An 18,180-nucleotide genomic window follows, 5' to 3' on the forward strand; every position below is an offset into this window, starting at 1 on the left:
ATTGAAGTAAAAAATGTAATTCACCTGCTTTAGATAGAGGATTCTGTGATCTTTTGAAATTACCAGTATCTCATAAGTGATAGCTCATCCAGCACCTGTGGTCTACTTCCTCTCTCCACATAAACACAGAAAAGACAGAACACTTCCAGTGCAGATTTAAATGAAAAAAATATATTGAAGGCCATGCACATCCCACGTGGAAAGCATCTGGAAATCGATACATTGCTTAGTCAGACAGGGCTGGGGCAGCAGCTTAAAGATGGATGCATCCATCAAGTAGGGAAAAGGAAAGATCAGTTCTGGTAGGAGCCACAGCCTCCATTTGTATACAGGGTCTGCCTTGGTTTGGAAATTAGCCTTCACTTGTGGAGTGGGTTTCAAAACTGTCTAGTGATTTTCACCTTTTGTTGTTGTTGTTGTTTGCTAGCTTGTTTGTTTGTTTGTTTGTTTTCTTTTTTTTTTTTTCATTTTTTGATCTGATTTTTCTTGGGCAACATGATAACTGTGGAGATAGGTTTAAAAGAATTGCACATGTTTAACTATATTGAATTACTTGCTGTCTAGGGGAGGAAGGTAGAAAAATATGGAACACAAGGTTTTGCAAGAGTGAATGTTGAAAACTCTTTGCAGGTATCTCGGGAAAAAAAAAGCTACTATAAGAAAAAATAAAATAAAAAGATTAAAAAAAAAACATTCTTCAAAACTGTCTAGTACATAGGGAATCTGTATAAATTATCATGGTCAGGTGAGCAATAGGTAGAAAGAAAAAATACTAAGGTTCCTAAAGTGAAACACTAGGCTGTAACTGGCTCAGTAATTTGGTTAGGACAAAGAGGGGACTTGAGAGTATTGAGTCCCAATCCCAGTTCTTAGCTGTGTGATTGTAGGCAATTTTTTTTTTTTTTTTTTGCTCTAAGGCTAAGATGCCTTCAGTGCTTCCTTAAAAATAAGGATCATGCCAGGAGATCATTATATACTTCAACAACAATACTATATGATGACCAGTTCTGATGGACCTGGCCATCCTCAGCAAGGAGATCAACCAAATCATTTCCAATGGAGCAGTAATGAACTGAACCAGCTATGCCCAGTGAAAGAACTCTGGGAGATGACTAAAAACCATTACATTGAATTCCCAATCTCTATATTCATGCCCACCTGCATTTTTGATTTCCCTTCACAAGCTAATTGTACAATATTTCAGAGTCTGTTTCTTTTTGTACAGCAAAATAACAGTTTGGTCATGTATACTTATTGTGTATCTAATTTATATATTAATATATTTAACATCTACTGGTCATCCTGCCATCTGGGGGAGGGAGTGGGGGTAAGAGGTGAAAAATTGGAACAAGAGGTTTGACAATTGTTAATGCTGTAAAGTTACCCATACATATAACCTGTAAATAAAAAGCTATTAAATTAAAAAAAAAAAAAAAAACACACACAAGGATCATGGTTTCTGCTTTCCTTCCCAATACTACTGTGAGATATTACTTTGTAATATCAAGCAAGGTAGTAATGTGAGGTGACCCTGGGTTCCTGAGTGTAATATCTGTAGAATACAAACCTTAGAACATTATGTCCAGCTGGGATGCTTCTAGTCTAAAACAGAGCAGCATACCAGCAGAAGACTGGCCACTTTGTTGTTGTTTTTCTAGTTGTGTCAAGCCTTTGTGACCCCATTTGGAGTTTTCTTGGCAAAGGTTCTGGTGTGGTTTGCCATTTCCTTCTCCAAATCGTTTTACAAATGAGGAAGCTGAGATGAACACGCTTAAGTGACTTGTCCAGGATCACATAGCTAGAGTCTGAGGCTAGATTTGAATTCAAGAAGATGAATCTTACTGACTCCAGGTCCAATACTCTGTTCTCTGGGCCACCTAGCTGTCCCAGGTTGAGCATAAGATTGTGAATTTTTCTACCAAAACAGTGCGTGAAACTGTTTTACTAAGGTCAATCAGTTAAATTCAATAATTATTTACTAAGTGCTTCCAGTGTGCCAGTCAATGGGCTGAGCTAAGGGGTGTAGAAGTGATCTACCTTGAATAAATAGTGTTTTCTCCAGAGTAATCACAAATCTTTCATGTATTATTATTATCATTTCATTTTTATCTTATTTGATGGGATTCAGAGAGAAATTATCATGGGATACGTTACTATCCTATTACTTTTTTATATTTAATGTTCTGTGGACCATAGAGCAGGTGAATAAAGTAATTGCTTCTTGTAATCAAATGAAACAGTTGTGTTGTAAATTCCTGTTCTCTAAGCTCAGAACATGTCAGTAGGGACAGCTCCACTACCAGATGGGACGATGGAGATGATATGTACTTCATCTTCTTCCCACATGGCCTTTGTGTCTACCACTAGGTCTCTATATTTTGAAATTTATTCATTCCACTGAGTTTGGAGATTAGAGTATTCAATATGGTGACATCTGTTAAAAATTATTGTCATCATTCATCCAACAAGCATTTTTTAAGTGGTTAGGTGCAGGGCATACAAAGACCAAATAAAATTGTTCCTGTCATCAAGTAGCTTACATCTATTGAGTGGGAGAGAGGGAGAACAACATGTACGCTTATAAGCAAATGCAGAACACTTAGAAAGTAAACATTAGGTAATTTTCCAGAGCCGAGGGAGAATGCTGGATAAAAGCATGGATACCATGTTCAATTTGCTTGGAGAGTTAGCTAACATTGGTTAATAAAGATCCAAAAGGATCTTGAGATACTAGAGCATTGAATTGAATTGAATGAGATGAACTTCAATGGAGATAAATATAAAGTTTATATTTGAATTAAAAAACTCAACTTCACAAATATAATCTAAGGGAAGATTGGTTAGACAGCACTTTGTGGCTTTTCTGAAAGAGATCTGGAATTCTTAATAGACTGCTATCTCAATGAGTCAGCAATGTAACATAAGAGCCAAAAAAGTCACTGCATTCTTGGGCTGGGTTGAGAAAGATATAGCTTCCAGCTATCAGGAGATAATAATCATTCTTTACTCTAGTCTAACCACATTTGGGATATTGTGTTTAGGTCTCAGAAGGCCCAGAGAAGTTAAGAAGTAACCAGAATGTAAAAGGACCGTCAGTCTTTTATCATGTGAGGATCTTTTGCAAGAAATGGGGATATTTATCCTATAGAAAAGAAGATTCAGGGGAACAGGAAGTCATCTTCAAGTATTTGAAGGGCTGTGCGAGAGGGATTCTCCTTGCTGTGTATAATCTCCGAGGGCAGAGTAAGAAGCAAAAATTGAAAAGAGGGGAAATTTTGGCTTGCTGTCAGGGGAAAAAAAGACAACTTCCTTCCAATTAGAACTATTCAAAATTGGACTGGCTTGTTTGGGAGGTAATGAGTTCCCACTTTGGGGAGCTAGATGGCTCCCCAAACACTAGACTTAGAATCAGGAAGATTCACCTTCCTGATTTCAAATCTAGTTAAATGTATTTGCCTCAGTTTCCTCCTCTGTAAAATGAACTGGAGAAGAAAATGGCAAATCACCCCAGTCTCTTTGCCAAGCAAACCCCAAATGGGATCATAAAGCATCGGATACAATTGAACGACAAAGACAAATTCCCCCTTGTTGGAGGTTTTCAAGGACAGGTTGGATGACATTTGTTGGTGGTATTTTTTTAGGGAATGGGTAGGGTTGGAGGAATGCTTGGGGACCCTTCCTATTCATAAATCTGTGAAAGTATTTTAACTATCATTTAGGTCAAAACCTTTAATTTACAGGTTTCCAGAGAAACAAAGGGATTTACCTAAGTCCACTTCAACAGCATTCTCCAAACATTTTCTTAGGGTCTGCTCCATATTAGACAAAGGAGTAGTGTAGAATATTGGATGGTGACAAGAAGACCTGGGCTCTGGTCTCAGAGGAAGGCCAACCTTTACTAGTAAAGGAGATTTCCTCAAAGGGGAATTCACATGCCAATGAAATGACAGATCCAGTTCCTCTTTTCTCTTAGTCTCCCTGTTTGCAAAAGGACTGTGGATTCAAGGATTAAAACAAATCATCCCCTGACACCAGGAGTTTCTATTATGCTGTGACATTACAACATGTCCAGAAATAAGTATTTTGGTTATTCAGCCATTTCAGTTGTGTATGACTCGGTGACCCCATTTGGGTTTTTTTTGGCAGAGATACCAGAGTGATTTGCCATTTCCTTCTCCAGCTCATTTTACATGAGGAAACTGAGGCAAAGAGTGATTTGTCCAAGGTCACACAGTTAGTGTCTGAGACTGGATTTTAAATCTGGTATTCCTGACTCCAGGCCAGGAACTCTAGCTGTCCATTGTGCCACCTAGCTGAGCTGTCCATAAACATATGCAAATAACTATAATATAAAAAAAATTGAGGGTAAAGAGGAGAATGCTTTATAGAGGAGGGATCTCATAAGTTGAGAGCAACTGTGGTTTGATGTCAAAAACAAAAACCCCCAACTTAACTAAAGATTAGAACTCTTAAGAAGGGATATAGATTGCTTCAGGGAGTAATGCATCCTTGGAGATCTTCAAACAAAGTCTAAATAATGACCACTTGTTGGGTGTGTGGTAGCGAGGGCAGTTAGGTGACACCATGGTGTACAAACTCCGACTTTGGAGTCAGGAAGACTCATCTTTCTGAGTTAAAATCTGGCCTCAGACGTTCACTGGCTCTGTAATCCTGGGCAAGTCACTTAACCCTATTTGCCTCTGTTTCCTTATCTGTCAAATGAGCTGGAGAAGAAATGGCAAACCTCTCCTGTATCTTTGCCAAGAAAATCCCAGATGGGATCACAAAAAGTCAGTCATGACTAAACAGTGACAATAGTGGGGATTTTTCTTGAGTGTGTGTCAGATTAGATGGCCACTGAGGCCTTTTCCAACTCTGAAAAATTCTGTGAGTGCACAAAAGTGACAGGCAGAGATGGAATTTGAAGACTTGCTAGTGGTTCATCTTGGCTGAAATAGGAATCTGTGAAGGAGGGACTCTTGGATAAGGCAGTGAGTGAGAGCCATATTGTGAAAGGGCTTAAACTCTAGACCAAGGAGTTTATATTCTATCCTGTCAGAATGGGAAGTCTTTGAGGGATTATTTAGTAAGAAAGCAACCTGGTCAAATTTGTGCCTTAGGAAGATAGACTTTTTAGGGGCAGATGTACTGGCAAAAATACTGGATTTGAATTAATTCACATGAGCTGGGTTCAGCTTCCACCTTATACAGGCACTTGATTTTTCTAAGCTTTGTTAATTAAAAAGGAAGGGCTTGGACTAACCAACCTCCAAGATTCCTTGCTAGGTTGAATCAATCTGTGGTTCTCTGGTCTTTGTGAAAGATTGGAGAGGGTAGAGAATGGAGGCTATGATAGAAGTTTCATTGATGAGGGCCTGAACAAAGATGGAGATAACTAACTGGATATGGTGAAGTGAGGGAAAGGGAGGAGACATGGGTGGCTCTGAGGACGTGAAACATGGGTGATCAGGGACAATCATATGGATTCATCAGGAAGATGAATCAGAGATTCAGTCTCTGAATCTGTGTTTCTGCACCTTATTTCCCTTCAAGAAATGAGACAGACCAATTGAGTGCTCATTCACGATTCTGAGAGTGAATGAGAAAAAGAAGGAAGTGGGGCTCTGGGTCATGAAAGGAGCTGGAGAGACACAGAAGATGAAAGAAAGGGAATAAAACGAGCAAAAGCTTGAAAGCATATTGGGAGGGGGTAGGGAGAAGCCCAACCCAGCCTTGTTTCTCTGTTTATTCATGAAAACACTTCTGTCTTCATTGTAAACACACCTTGAACACCCACCTGGCTTGTATACCACACATCCTCATCCTCCCCTCCCTTCATTCAGTGCCTTCTGTTAGGCTCGTTGTTGAACCCAGAAAAGGAACCCAAGACATTTTTGAGGATGAGGAAGGTGGTTCTCCTGCCCTTATTACTCTCAGTCTAGTATAATGGATTGGGAGTCAAGAGACCATTATTACTACCTTGCTGTATGACCTTAGTCAAGTCACTTGTCTCTGAGTCCCAGTGTAAATAAAATAGAATTAATAAAGTAAATTTTTTAAAATGTCTGTAAAATAGAGAGAATGATGCTTACCTAGTCAGCCTCACAAGGCTGTTGTGAGACTCAAATGCCTTTCAGCAATACCTTGGTGGTGTAATTAGAGCTCAGGAAGGAGAATTAGTTGGGAAAGGCTTCCTAGAACTTGGACAAAACTTTGAAAGAGGGGTTGGTTGAAGGAAGGAGGGCAGTGATCTTTCAGAGAAGCCCCCAGAGGCGAGAGGGGGCTTGTAAGGGCTTGGGCCCAGCTTTACCCAGCTGCTGTGTCCCTTCCTAGATGTCTGGGGGATTTGTAGGCTCCAAGTGCAGCTTGCTTAGGTTGGAAGGAGTTGGAGGGAGTGGGATGAGTGCTTGGGGACCCGGGGCCTCGCGTCCCAGGTGGGATTGTAGTAGCAATGAGGGTGAGTCATAAAGAGTGATTCAAAGCTTCTCCCACCCCTTCCTGCAGGGCTCCTGCAGAACTCAGTGGGACAGAACTTCAGAAAGGAAGAAGAGAGATAAAAGAAAAGGAGACCAGCAGAGAAAGGCAGTAGGGGCGTGAAGTACTAGGTGACTTTTATTCTTACTGTGGGATTTTCTGGGTGGGAGGCAGAGAGACGGAGGAGAGAGACAGGGAGCCGTTTAAGGAGACGGCGCACTGCTGAAGTCCGTTCCAAATGATTCTGAGAGATCTTCAGATCCTGAGATGGGAGAGGCAGAATGAGATTAAAGGAGCTGTGGAGGAAGATAGAGAGTCAGAGCTCTGAAGGAGGGTAGAAAGTCAGATCACAGAGCTGATGCAGCCTGCACGTGGCCAGCTTCCCTTTGGGCTGGGCTGGGTTGGGCCATCAAGTGCCTGCGGAGCCGGGGATGGGGGGAGGTGGGAGGGAGGGGAAAGGTTGGCAGCGTGTCCAGCACCAGGCCCCCAGGGCTGTGGGCTGCGGGCACATCGCCCAGCTCCCTGAGCAGGCTGAGCTGCTGCGACTGCAGTCAGCATCAATCACCCTCCCCGCCAGTGGGGGAACAGTGATCGGGGAGCAAGCGGGGGTGTCTGAGCGCCGAGCCTCTCTGCAGAGGGAGCTCCCCTCCTCTCCCACCCTCAAGCAGGGGCAGCCCCCAGCCCTGGAGGAGAACTGAGCCAAGAGGTCTTTCCCCTCCCCTCCCAGGATGGGGAGGGCCCAGCCCCAGGTAGGAATGATGGCCCAGCTGGGGAGGTGACTTGCTGTGAGTAAGCAAATGGGATCCCCAGTGGGCCTGCAGGCTCTGGAGGGAGCGTGAGGGGAGGCTGGAGTTTGCTGGCTGTGGGGGAGGGGGTAGAATTTTCTGCCCTTTACTTTCTGTTTCCCAGTCCCCTTGTCCATCTCTTGCGTGCGCTGGGTTAGAGTTCCTGCAAGTGGGGAAGATTGGAGGGGGTCCTTACTCTCCTGATGGAGCCCGGGTCTGGAACCAAGCCTGGCTAGGGCTGTGCTCCCTAGGTCTTGTCCTTCATATTAAAGGTTCAGAAACTCAAGAGTAATCTGGCTCCTGCGTCCTAAGAATTTCATTTTATGTTGACCCCAGTGGGTCTGCAGGCCTAAGCCCTCCCAGGATCCCTTCCCCCTTTATCTTTCCCTTCTTTCTCGGGGTGAGTCCTTTTCAATCCTCTTCCTTCCTTCTCTTTTACTTTCTATTTCACACTGGGTCTTCCTGTGCTCCTCCTTGGCTGGACCTTGGTCCCAGTACTTGGTGGGGGAGGTGGTTGGTTAGGGACCCCACATGGGTTATCAAGGGGCACAGAATAAGGAGGACTGATGGAGTTGGTAGGGGCTATTGATATGGTTGTGGAAAGAATACTGGAGCTGGAATTGGTAGCCTGGCATTTCAGTGCTAGTTCTGATGGGATTAGATGAAATAATCATTAAGCTCTGGCATGCTCTAATTTTGCCATTCAGGCTTTGCCAGTCAGTCAGGCTTCTCTTAACCAGTCTGTTTTTCCTGCAAGGACCTCAGACTCTGCCCTTAGCACTCCCCCACCATATGGCATCTTTGGGTTCAATCTCAGGTTTGCTTGATTGAGTGCTCTCTGTCTCTCTCTTTCTCTCTCTGTCTTCTCTCCCTCTTTTCTGTCTTCTCTCTCCGTCTCTTCTCTCTTCTCTCTCCGTCTCTTCTCTCTTCTCTCTTCTTCTGTCTCTTCTCTATCTCCTATCTCCCTCTCTCTCACTCTCTGTGTCTTTCTTCCTCCCTCTTTCTCTCTCCCCCCTCTTTCTTTCTCTCTTCTCTCCCTCTTTTCTGTCTTCTCTCTGTGTCTCTTCTCTCTTCTCTTTTTCTGTCTTTTCTCTGTCTCCCTGTCTCTCTCTCTTCTCCCCTCTCTCTCTTCCTCTCCTCTTCTTCCTCCCACTCTTTCTCTCTTTCTCCCCCTCCTCTCCCTCCTCCTTCCTCCCCCCCAATCTTCTCTCTGTCTCTCCTTTCTCTCAAAGATGAAGACCTCTGGGAAAGGCAGATTCTCCTATAGTCTCCTGCATGTTGGGTGGAGCCAGCTTTGCCCCTCCCAGAAATGATCCCCCTCCCCCCAAAAAAGGGTCAGTGGTAGGGCCCTTAAAAGGCCAAGGGTAGTCCCCCAGAGCAGTCCAGCGGGAGAGTTCAGTGTCCTTAGCCCTGAACCAAAGATAACAGAGGAGGCTGTGTGCCCATGGCCAGATGGAGCCTGCACTAGAGCCAGTATGTGCCAACCTCCTCCCCATGGGGACTTTTGGCCTGGGAATAGATGGGTGCTGCCCAGTATCCGGGCCCAGCCCTGAGCCCCTTTGCCTGGCAGACTTGAGCTTACCAGCTGCTGAAGTGTCATTCCTGGTATTGGTAGAACTTGTTATATTTTTTCCAAGTTTCCCATTCAGCATCCCAGACATCCCTGTGAGGCAAGCAGTGTGAGAATGATTGTCCCCATTTCACAGAAAAAGAAATCAAGGCCCAAAGAAGTGCTCCACGTACAGAGTTAACAGATAAGCGTTGGGTTTAGACTCTAGGTCTCCAGACTCCCAGCCTAGTGTTCTTTCCATGTAACAAAACTCAAATAATATTAAGCCCCATTTCTGTAGAGCTCTAAGGTTTACAAAGCTTTGTCTTCTCAGATGAAGAAAAAGGTCTTGAGGGTTATGTGCATGGTCATCTAAGCAATGTTGTGTATAGAGTCTGAATTCTCTCTCAGACACTAACCAGGTGACCCTGAGTAATTCGCCTAACTTGATTTCCTCATTTATGAATTAAAGATAATAATAACAGTATCTCACAGGATTATCATAAGGCTCAAATAAGGTAATATGTGTAATTTATGTCTTAAATGTGATTTATTGTGTTATTAATCGTTTGATGGAGATATACAAATGTGAGGTTGGCAATGTAACAATATAGTATTAATTACAGTCCTTATGATGGTCACTGTTGAGACACACGTAAGATAAAACAGCAGCAGATAGGTGTTTGACCCTCAGCTCTGCTTATTTCTATTCCCCATGTGACCTTGAACAGCTCACCTCCGTCTGGATCTCTGAAAATGTATGAAATGAGAGAAGTAGATGGTAATTTCTAAGGTTTTTTTCCAGCTCAAAATTATATGATCAAATGTAGAAGCATATTGTCCAGACCCCTCTATGTTATTTGGTGCTTAACCAAACCCTAATATGTGCTGTGTGTCTGGGGGGCTTCTCTGTATTGAGCCAGCACGTGGGGGTAACATCTCATGTGGTTTAAGATGATGACTAGCATAAGATACTATCTATCATCCTTGTCCCCTCCTAGGTAATAATGGGGAACATTTGCCCGAAAGTAGGGAGAGTGCATTCCTTTTCAATCAATAAGCATTTATAAATGTGCTCTGAGAAGTTAGGAGATTGTACATCTATACACTTGGGTAGAAAGCTCTTTACAACCCTTCAAGTGCTATCTATGTAAATGTTAGCTATAATTAGCTAGCATTTCAGGGTACAAAGACAAAGATGAAATCATCCCTGTGCTCCTGACACATTCTATCAGGGATGACAACATGTCTTCTTGTGTGTATACAAGCATTTACACAATAAACACATATGAATAATTTAATTTAATTTAATTTAAAAAACAAAACAAAATAAATTAGGGAAGGAGGGGGATCGAGGGAGACTTTCCATCGAAGATAAAACTTGAGTCAGGACCTGAAGGAAGAAAGAAGAGGATTCTGTGAGGGGGAGGCGGAGGGAGTACATTTTAGGGATGGGAAACAGTCGGTACAAAGACATAGAAAGAAGAGGTGGGGTGCTGTGGAGGAAGAAGAGCAAGAAAGCCTATTTGACCTGGTTAGAGGTAGATTGTGAAGGATTTAAGGAAATACAGAGAAGATAATTTTATCCTGGAGGCAATAGAGAGACAGAGCAGTTTATTGAGTAGGGGAGTGACATGGTCTGACACATAAACCATTTTGTCCACTCTGTGTGATGTGGAGTGTAGTAGAGAAAGACTTAAGGCAGGGAAGAACAGTAGAGGGGCTTTGTAATGGCCCGGGTGAGGCTGGAAGATGGAGACTTGGGAGGCCTGTGGGATTTCGGAAGGGGCAGGGGTCTGGGGGAGAGAGGTACTAAGCTCTGGCTTGCGTTCTGTCTCAGCAGAAGAGGCAGCCCTTATCGCGTGTAACAGCTGCTTCTTTTGATTATGGACCTAGAGAAAAGAACACTGTATTTAGAATGAGAGGAATGACTTGACCAGATTGACCCCGGGAGTTCTTGGAGGAGGCAGGCTTGAACTCTGGTGGACCGGCTTCAAGTCCAGAGCTCCTCCATCAGCCTCTGCTGCTTCTCTGTGCCATACCACATGGCCAATGCAGCACCTTGTCATGAGAGCAGTGACCTTGGAGTTAGCAGATCCGAGTTTCTGTCTCAGTTTGGCTCTTCCACCCTAAGCAAATCTTTTCTTTTACCTGGGTTACATTTTCCTCAAATTAAAAAAGGAATAATGATTTTGCCACCTAACATCACAAAGTTGTCAAGAGAAGCAAAGAAGATTTACATATGTGAAACACAATATAAATAGGAACCGTTATTTTTTAAATAAACGTTGGTTTTGGTATCTCTCTCTCTCTTTCTCTCTCTCTCTTTTTTTGCATTACCCTCATTTCTCAGGATACACCACCTCTCTTTCCCAGACAGCTATTCCTTAAAATAAAGAATACAAATGAGGAAAAAAAAACAACCCAACAGTTCAGCACAATTAACCAGTACATTGAAAGAGACTGATGTTATCTACTGTGTTCCACATTATAGTTCTCTGTTGCCCCATCCCCCTACCAGGCAGAGAGGAAAGGACCTTTTTAATCTCTTTTTTGGAGGCAAGCATGGTCATAATTTCACAGCTTTGAGTTTCAACTGTGGCTTTGTTGTGCTTTCCATTTATCTTATAGTCATTGTGTACATTGTTGTCCCGGCTCTGCTTGCTTCACTCTGCATCAGTTCTTACAAGTCTTCCTGTGCTCCTCAATGGTTGCCATTTCTCAGTAATATTCCATTACATTCATATACCACAATTGGTTTACCTAGTAATTGGACATATTCTTTCCTCCTAATTCTTTGCTACTATAGGTATTTTGGTGACTATGAGACCTTTATGTTTTACCTTTTACTTCCTTGAGGAAGTAAAAAAGAAATTACTGCCTTGAGGCATATGTCCAATAGTAGAATATCTGGGTTAAAGGGTATGGGCATATTAATCATTTTCTGAGAATATCTCCAAATTGCTTTTCTAATAGTTAGACCAATTCACAGCTTTACTAAGCGCATATAGCTGGTCTTCCTAGGCTGGTTCAACATTGATTATTCTCTTGTCCTGTTGGACAATTTTCTGGGTTCTAGGGGAAATTTTAGATTTGTTTTTATTAGAAATGTGGTCTCATCATTTATACTAATCACTTACTTTCTCCAGAGGCAGCTAAACGAAGTAGTGGGTAGAATTCTGACCCTGGAGTCAGGAGTTATCTTCCTGATTTCAAATCAGGCCTCAGACAAGTACTAGCTGTGTGACCTTGGGCAAGTCATTAACTATGTCTGCTTCGGTTTCCTCATCTGTAAAATGAGCTGAAGAATGACATGGCAAACTGCTCCAGTATCTTTGCCAAGAAAAGCTCAAATGGAGTCACAAAAAAATCAGACACAACTGAAAAGCAACTGAATAAAAGCAATTCTGCAAGACTAAGTGGAAGAGGCAAAGGTGAAGAACAGTTGAACCCTGTCTTCAGGGAGCTTACAGTCTAGAACATATTTCTTTAGTGACTGAGGCTACTTTCTCATCCTAAGTTGTGGAGTAGAGAGACTTTATGTTATTTAGGACATCAAGGTTATTTTTGTGAAATGTAGAATGCAAACTGTTTGAGGGAAAGGATGGATGTTTTTTGTATTTTTAGTGCCTAGAAAGTGGTAGCTTAATAAAAGTCTATTGAATAAATGTATATTAATTTTTCCCATCCTGTCTAGAGTGGAAATTGGACAGGATTGGGTAGCCTGAGTCTCAGTTATTCATTTATTGATATATTGCTACATCTTTACAAAATAAATTTGGCGGTTTCCCCAGTTATCTGCTAATTTGGTTCTCTCTGTCACATTGAAGTACAAAGAAATGTTTATGGGTTAACCATGAGTTCTAGGTTCAAACTTATCTTTCACTGAAGAGTCTAGGTCTTGGGGTTGTTGTTGACAAGAGTTCCCGGTTATGAGGTTGTATGAAAGTTTGACTTCTATCCAGTTGAACCAACATTTCATATTCACTTATATGGTAGTCTAAAGGCTGGACAGTTGTAATTAATGTGCCATTTAAGGCGTGTATGGATGGGGATGTAAGGAGGGACGGTTGTTTCAAAGAACTTATCCTTCTTTCACTGAGGGCACCCATAGCAAGATGGTGGAAAATGCTGTTGGATTGATATATGTGCCCAGCCACAGGCCTTAGGAAAAGTGAGGGTCAAAGAGAAGCGAGAGTGTTAGTTCTGTCCCTGTGGAAAAAACAGACTGGCCACAGAATGAGAATGAACCTGAAACCAGACTTTAGTCTGAAATGTGAAGTGTGAAGGCTATTTTTGGATGAGACTGAGAGATGGACCTTTTATTTTGGCTGGTGGGTACAAACTTAGAAATTAGAGAGTCCAGCCATGAATAGAAAGAGCCAAACTTGGTAGTAAAGAGCTATATCCCTTCCTTTCTAAGTTGCCATGGAGAGCACCACGTAGGGTCAGTAGATGGGACCAAATAGGGCTGTTGGGAAAATCTGTCACTTTACTTAATATTACCATATCCTTTTTCTGATTCCCTCTCCCCACCCTTAACCACCAGGCCCAGAGCCGTAACTAGCCGCTGTGGCCATATTAAGTTGAATGGGGATGGGGAGAAGGACTTGTCTGTGTAATAAGACCAGCACTTGTGGGTACAGTCACTCTCAGAGAGTTTAGACTCTAGTGCCCCAGTTGCACGGCTGGGAAAGGAAGTGTGAAAATGAGCCCTGGGAGAAGGGTGCTGTGGCTCTGGACTGGTGAAGAAGGAAGGGTGCTTGTGCTATGGATGTTGAGGCTCTAATGGGAGGGCTGTGAGGTACAAGACAAGCTGCTATGAATGGTGACTTACCAGTTGTAAATAACAAGACTCAGCTCAAATCCTACCTTTAGCTAGAAGTCTTTCCTAGTCCCTGGTGCTACTCTCTGTGTGTCTTGTATCTGAGTATTTACATGGTATTTCTCCCATCAGAATGTAAGCTCCTTGAGGGCAGGGACATTACAGCATTTGTCTGTCACTGTGTCCTCAGTGCTTGACCAAGTTATAAGGGCTCAATAAATACTTGTCAACTGAGTGCTGTCAAGCCCTCTAAATTTTGGTCCTCTCAGGCCAGGGAATAGTAATTGCTGACCTTTTACACAGCTAGTTCATAAGGAAATCTTTATTCTCCAGTTAGAGAGAGAATTCTGAGGCCCTGAGGAGAAAAATAACTTGGCCAAGGTCACTCAGTAAGTCAGTGACTGGACTGGGATTGATAGAACCCAAGGCCTCTGATTGTCAGGATGAGGTTCCTTATCCTTCCTCTGGGAGAACTTGTCACCATGAACTAGAAAAGCATTCATTCTGTCCCAGAGGCCTTAGGCTAGGAGTCCTGCCTGTCGGCTTAAGGGTCTGTCCTTTGCTAACCTGTTTCTGTGTCTTTTCTGTCCCTCCCTGTGACTCTCCATCTGCCTCCATCTGTCTCTTTCCCTCCTTCCATCTGTGGCTCCTGCCCCTCCTGTCCCTCTTGCCATCATTCCCATGCCTCTTGCTCCCATCTTGTGCCCTCACTTATGCCTGCCCAGGCTTGCTGGTCACCATGACAATGGAGACAGGCCCTGATGCTGAGGTGAAGAAAGCACAGGAAGACCCTCCACCCCAGCCCCCACAGCAGCTTGAAGCCTCAGCCTCTCAGGCCCCCACCACTGCAGCCCCCACGGGCCCTGCTGGCCATCCTGAGGCTAACTCCAACGAGAAGCAGGGCACCCAGCCTGATCCCAGGCACTCGGAGCAGGTGAGTGTCCTGAGTTGCCAAAGGGGCCTTACTGTGTGCTGGACTGGCCACAGGTCCTTCTTCCAAACCCCATGGCCAGCAGAGATGCTGAAAATACACATTTCCTGCTCTGTGTATCAGTTCTCCTCAAGCCTGCCTACCTTGGCTTCCTGAACTAGTCACTGGAAACAATTCAAATCAGCTTAATTCAATGAAAATAAACTAAATTCCTAGAAGATCAGAGGTGGGAGGGGCTCTAGAGGTCACTATTTTCCCAAATAAGGCAACTGAGACCTGGAGAGTAGAAGTCCAAGGTCACAGAGTGTCATTGGTGAGGACTAGTGATAATATCTGATTTATAGAAAAGTTTAAGGTTTTCTAAAGCACTTTACATGCATCACCATTTATACCCCACTACAAAAGAATCAGATGTCAGAATCTGAAGGAACCTTAGAGCTCTAATTTAGTTTAAGTCCAACTATTTCATTTTACAGAAAATGAAACTGAGGTTCAGAAGAGGAAAGGCCATGGAGACTGAGAGACTGAGTTTCCTTTCTCCAGGGCCATTGTCCCTCCCTGCATGTAGAAGAGATTCTGCCCAGTTCAGTTCTTCAGGCCCTGTATTGTCCAGTTTAATGTCAACAAGGGTGAGAAAGGAGAACACAAGGGTCTCTGCCATTTCAGTGCTCATATTTGCTTAAGAACAGGGTTCTGAGTCTGAGATCCAAAAGCTTTTAGAAAGATAGTTTGATATCTAGGTCTCAGTCTAATTGGTTTCCTTTGTAATCCTAGGTGTTTTATTTTATAATTTATAAACATTAGTCTGATAAGTCCATAGGCCTCAGCAGAATGCCAAAGGATCTATGTCAGCAAAGAAGTTTGAGAATCCCTGGGCTAAAGAGGCAAAATGGTATCAGGGTACATTTAAAGTCAAATTAATAAGACAGTTGAGGTCTTAGCCCCCACTCTGTGTATCTTCTGCCGGGTTTTGACCAAAATGATCCCAAAGGCAGGGTTTCCCCCCCAAGGTGTAAACAACTGAGAGAATGTAGCATTAGCACATGTTTTGGTTCTGCATGTTTTCCTTTACAAAAACTATAACTCAGAAGAATCCTTAAACTTGAGGCTGAAACCTCTGAGGGGGAAAGGACGCCCAAGAGCAGAAAGCCCTTTTGCATCACTCCTAAGTAGTCACCAGGCTGGACTTGAGGATGTTCTGGGATGGGAAATTCACCATCTCCTGAGATCACTTAGTCCTATCATTAGACTGTTTAGGTTTGAAACATTCTTCCTTATGGTGAGCTGAAACCCAGGTTCTTTGGACCGGCCCTAATTCCTCCCCATTCTGGTTCTGCCTTCTGAGGCTAAGCAGGATAAGTCTGGAGAAGAGATATCATGGGGGAAGGCGGGGCATGCTAATTGTCTTTTAGCCCAAGGAATGTGGACTAGGAGGAATCAGGGGAATTCAGTTTAACTATAGAGGGCAGAGTAAGGAGCAAAGTGGGAATGCTCAGGCCCACATTTTTTGCCTCATACCAGAAAGATGTCCAGCCATGGGGCGGGCTGCCTCCAGAAATGCTGGGAACCTGAGTTTCAGAAGGTGGCTGAAGACCACTGGTAGAAGGGAGCTGTACAAGGCTTGCTTTGGATCTGAGAGATTACTTATTTATTGCCCAGGACCAACCTGCTCTTCCTACTCCAAGACTTGCCTGCTGGGTTGGTTCTGTGTTGTGAGTGGAGAAAGCTCTCCCCAGCTAGGGCTCTACTTGCCAAGCACTTTACTGGTCCTGGGAGGCGGGAGAATGAGCCGCAATCATTATCCCCACTTAACAAAGATAGTGATAGAAGCATGGGAGGGTGATAGATTTACTCAGGATCTTTTAGTGGATCATGAGTAAGGTCAGGAATGGACATCTGACCCCCAGTCTATGGCTTATCTCCCCATCCATCAGTTAATCCAAGGACATTTATTAAGCATTCCTGGTGCTAAGAGTTCCTGCCCTTCAGTAAAGTACTTTCTCTCTGGTAGAAGGTGAAGCCTCTTTCCCCAGGGCCTTGGGAGACTGTGTTAACAGCCCTTTGTGTTGCTGCTGATATGCAGGGCCCAGACATGGAGGAAAAGGATTATGTGGAGACTGACGGCCTCTCCGACCGGACCACGCCCAGCAAGACCCAGAAATCTCCCCAGAAGATCGCCAAGAAGTTCAAGAGTGCCATTTGCCGGGTGACCCTGCTGGATGCCTCGGAATATGAGTGCGAGGTGGAGGTAGGGCCAGGAGATAGTAGGCTGGGCCTGGACCCCGCAGAAAGGGGAATCGTGCTGCAGATTCAGTACCCCCTCTGGAAGGGACCCAGCCTCCCCACTGTACAGATGGGGAAGCTGGGACTAGAGAGGGGGAAAAGAGGGAATTCACATTTCCTGAGCTCCCCAGGCACTGTGCTAAGCACTTTGCAAATTTCGTCTTGAGAACTGATCCTCATAACCCAGGTGTTATTATTGATCCTAATTTTATAGTTTGAAGAAACTGAGAGAAGGCTTAAGTGATTCACGTTGCTAGTGTTTCAGGCTGGATTTGAACTCTGGTCTTTTCCTGATTCCAGACCTAGCACTTTATCCTAGAGAAGGAGACTGAGTCAGTCCATTTTCCTCTTTTCCTATCTGTCCCTATCTGCCCTTTCTAGAACCATGTCCGCTGCCAACTGGATGAGCCCCGAGGGACTTTGTGGGTGCTAGGGGACGGGACCAAGGGCTGGGCGACGATCATGAGAAGGAGGAAGTCCCTCTGGCACTACCGGGTGTCCTTGGAGCCCCCCAGGACTTGGGCTGAAGTGGAGGGGGGCGATCGCTCTCTGGTACAGTGGACGGGGCCTTCAGGGTCATCTCGCTGCTGGCTCCATGGAGCTGGCTGGAGCTGGCTGGAAGCAGCCCACACCCAGGGAACTCTGGAAATAGCTGCCCCCACCCACCACCTGGGTGGCCTACTTCGTGACTCCCTGACGCCGTATGTCTCTGTCCACAGAAACATGGCCGAGGACAGGTCCTTTTCGACTTGGTCTGTGAACACCTCAATCTCCTGGAGAAGGACTACTTTGGGCTGACCTTCTGTGACCCAGACAGCCAGAAGGTACTGGAATTAAGGCCCAGATTTAGGAGCTTCCTGACTCCTCAGGGTCTCCCCAGCAGGCCCCTCCTCCCTTTTCCCTTTCCCCTTCATTTCCATTCCCCCAATTCCTTGCTCATTCACTCCCTCAGCAAACATATCTGGGGAGCCCACCGAATGCATGGTGCAGTGTTGTGTTCTTGTTGGGCCTGGGATGGAGCTCACCGAAACTCTTGGGAAGGGGCTGGGGGCAGGGTAGCAACCAGAGGCAGATAAGACAAACAAAGAGATCTATTATACACAATAGAATTGATAAAGGAGGCCTAAGGAACTCTGGAGCTAAAAAAGGAGGGAGATTACTTTGGGGGGAGGGGGCGATCTCAATAGTCTGGAGAAGGGGTAGTCATTTGATAGTAGGGAGGAGCAGAGCTCTAAGCCACTGAGAGGAGAAAGTGAGGGATGCTTTCAGGCACTGGAATGTTGTTCATTGCTGTAGGGTGGGGTACGGAAAGTGGAGCTGAAGGAGATAAGTT

At 44.2% G+C, this 18,180-nt stretch overlaps 1 protein-coding gene across 21 annotated transcripts in view; it reads left to right on the forward strand.

Moving 5' to 3' along the window:
• EPB41L1 (erythrocyte membrane protein band 4.1 like 1) overlaps window positions 1–18,180 on the forward strand; it is a 105,579-nt gene that overhangs the window by 33,095 nt on the left and 54,304 nt on the right. For 18 of the 21 annotated variants that reach the window (XM_031953936.1, XM_031953934.1, XM_031953939.1 and 15 more), the window contains exons 2-4: window positions 14,359–14,567; window positions 16,648–16,812; window positions 17,567–17,671. In XM_031953936.1, the coding sequence (XP_031809796.1) occupies window positions 14,373–14,567; window positions 16,648–16,812; window positions 17,567–17,671 (465 nt within the window). In that variant the 5' untranslated portion in view covers window positions 14,359–14,372. Of the gene's footprint in view, window positions 1–6,895; window positions 7,224–14,358; window positions 14,568–16,647; window positions 16,813–17,566; window positions 17,672–18,180 lie in introns of those variants that run through there. The other 3 variants (XM_031953935.1, XM_031953943.1, XM_031953944.1) reach the window with 3 other exon arrangements.

The sequence above is a fragment of the Sarcophilus harrisii genome, chromosome 2 (assembly GCF_902635505.1).
Source record: "Sarcophilus harrisii chromosome 2, mSarHar1.11, whole genome shotgun sequence".
NCBI classification, from domain to species: Eukaryota; Metazoa; Chordata; class Mammalia; order Dasyuromorphia; family Dasyuridae; genus Sarcophilus; species Sarcophilus harrisii.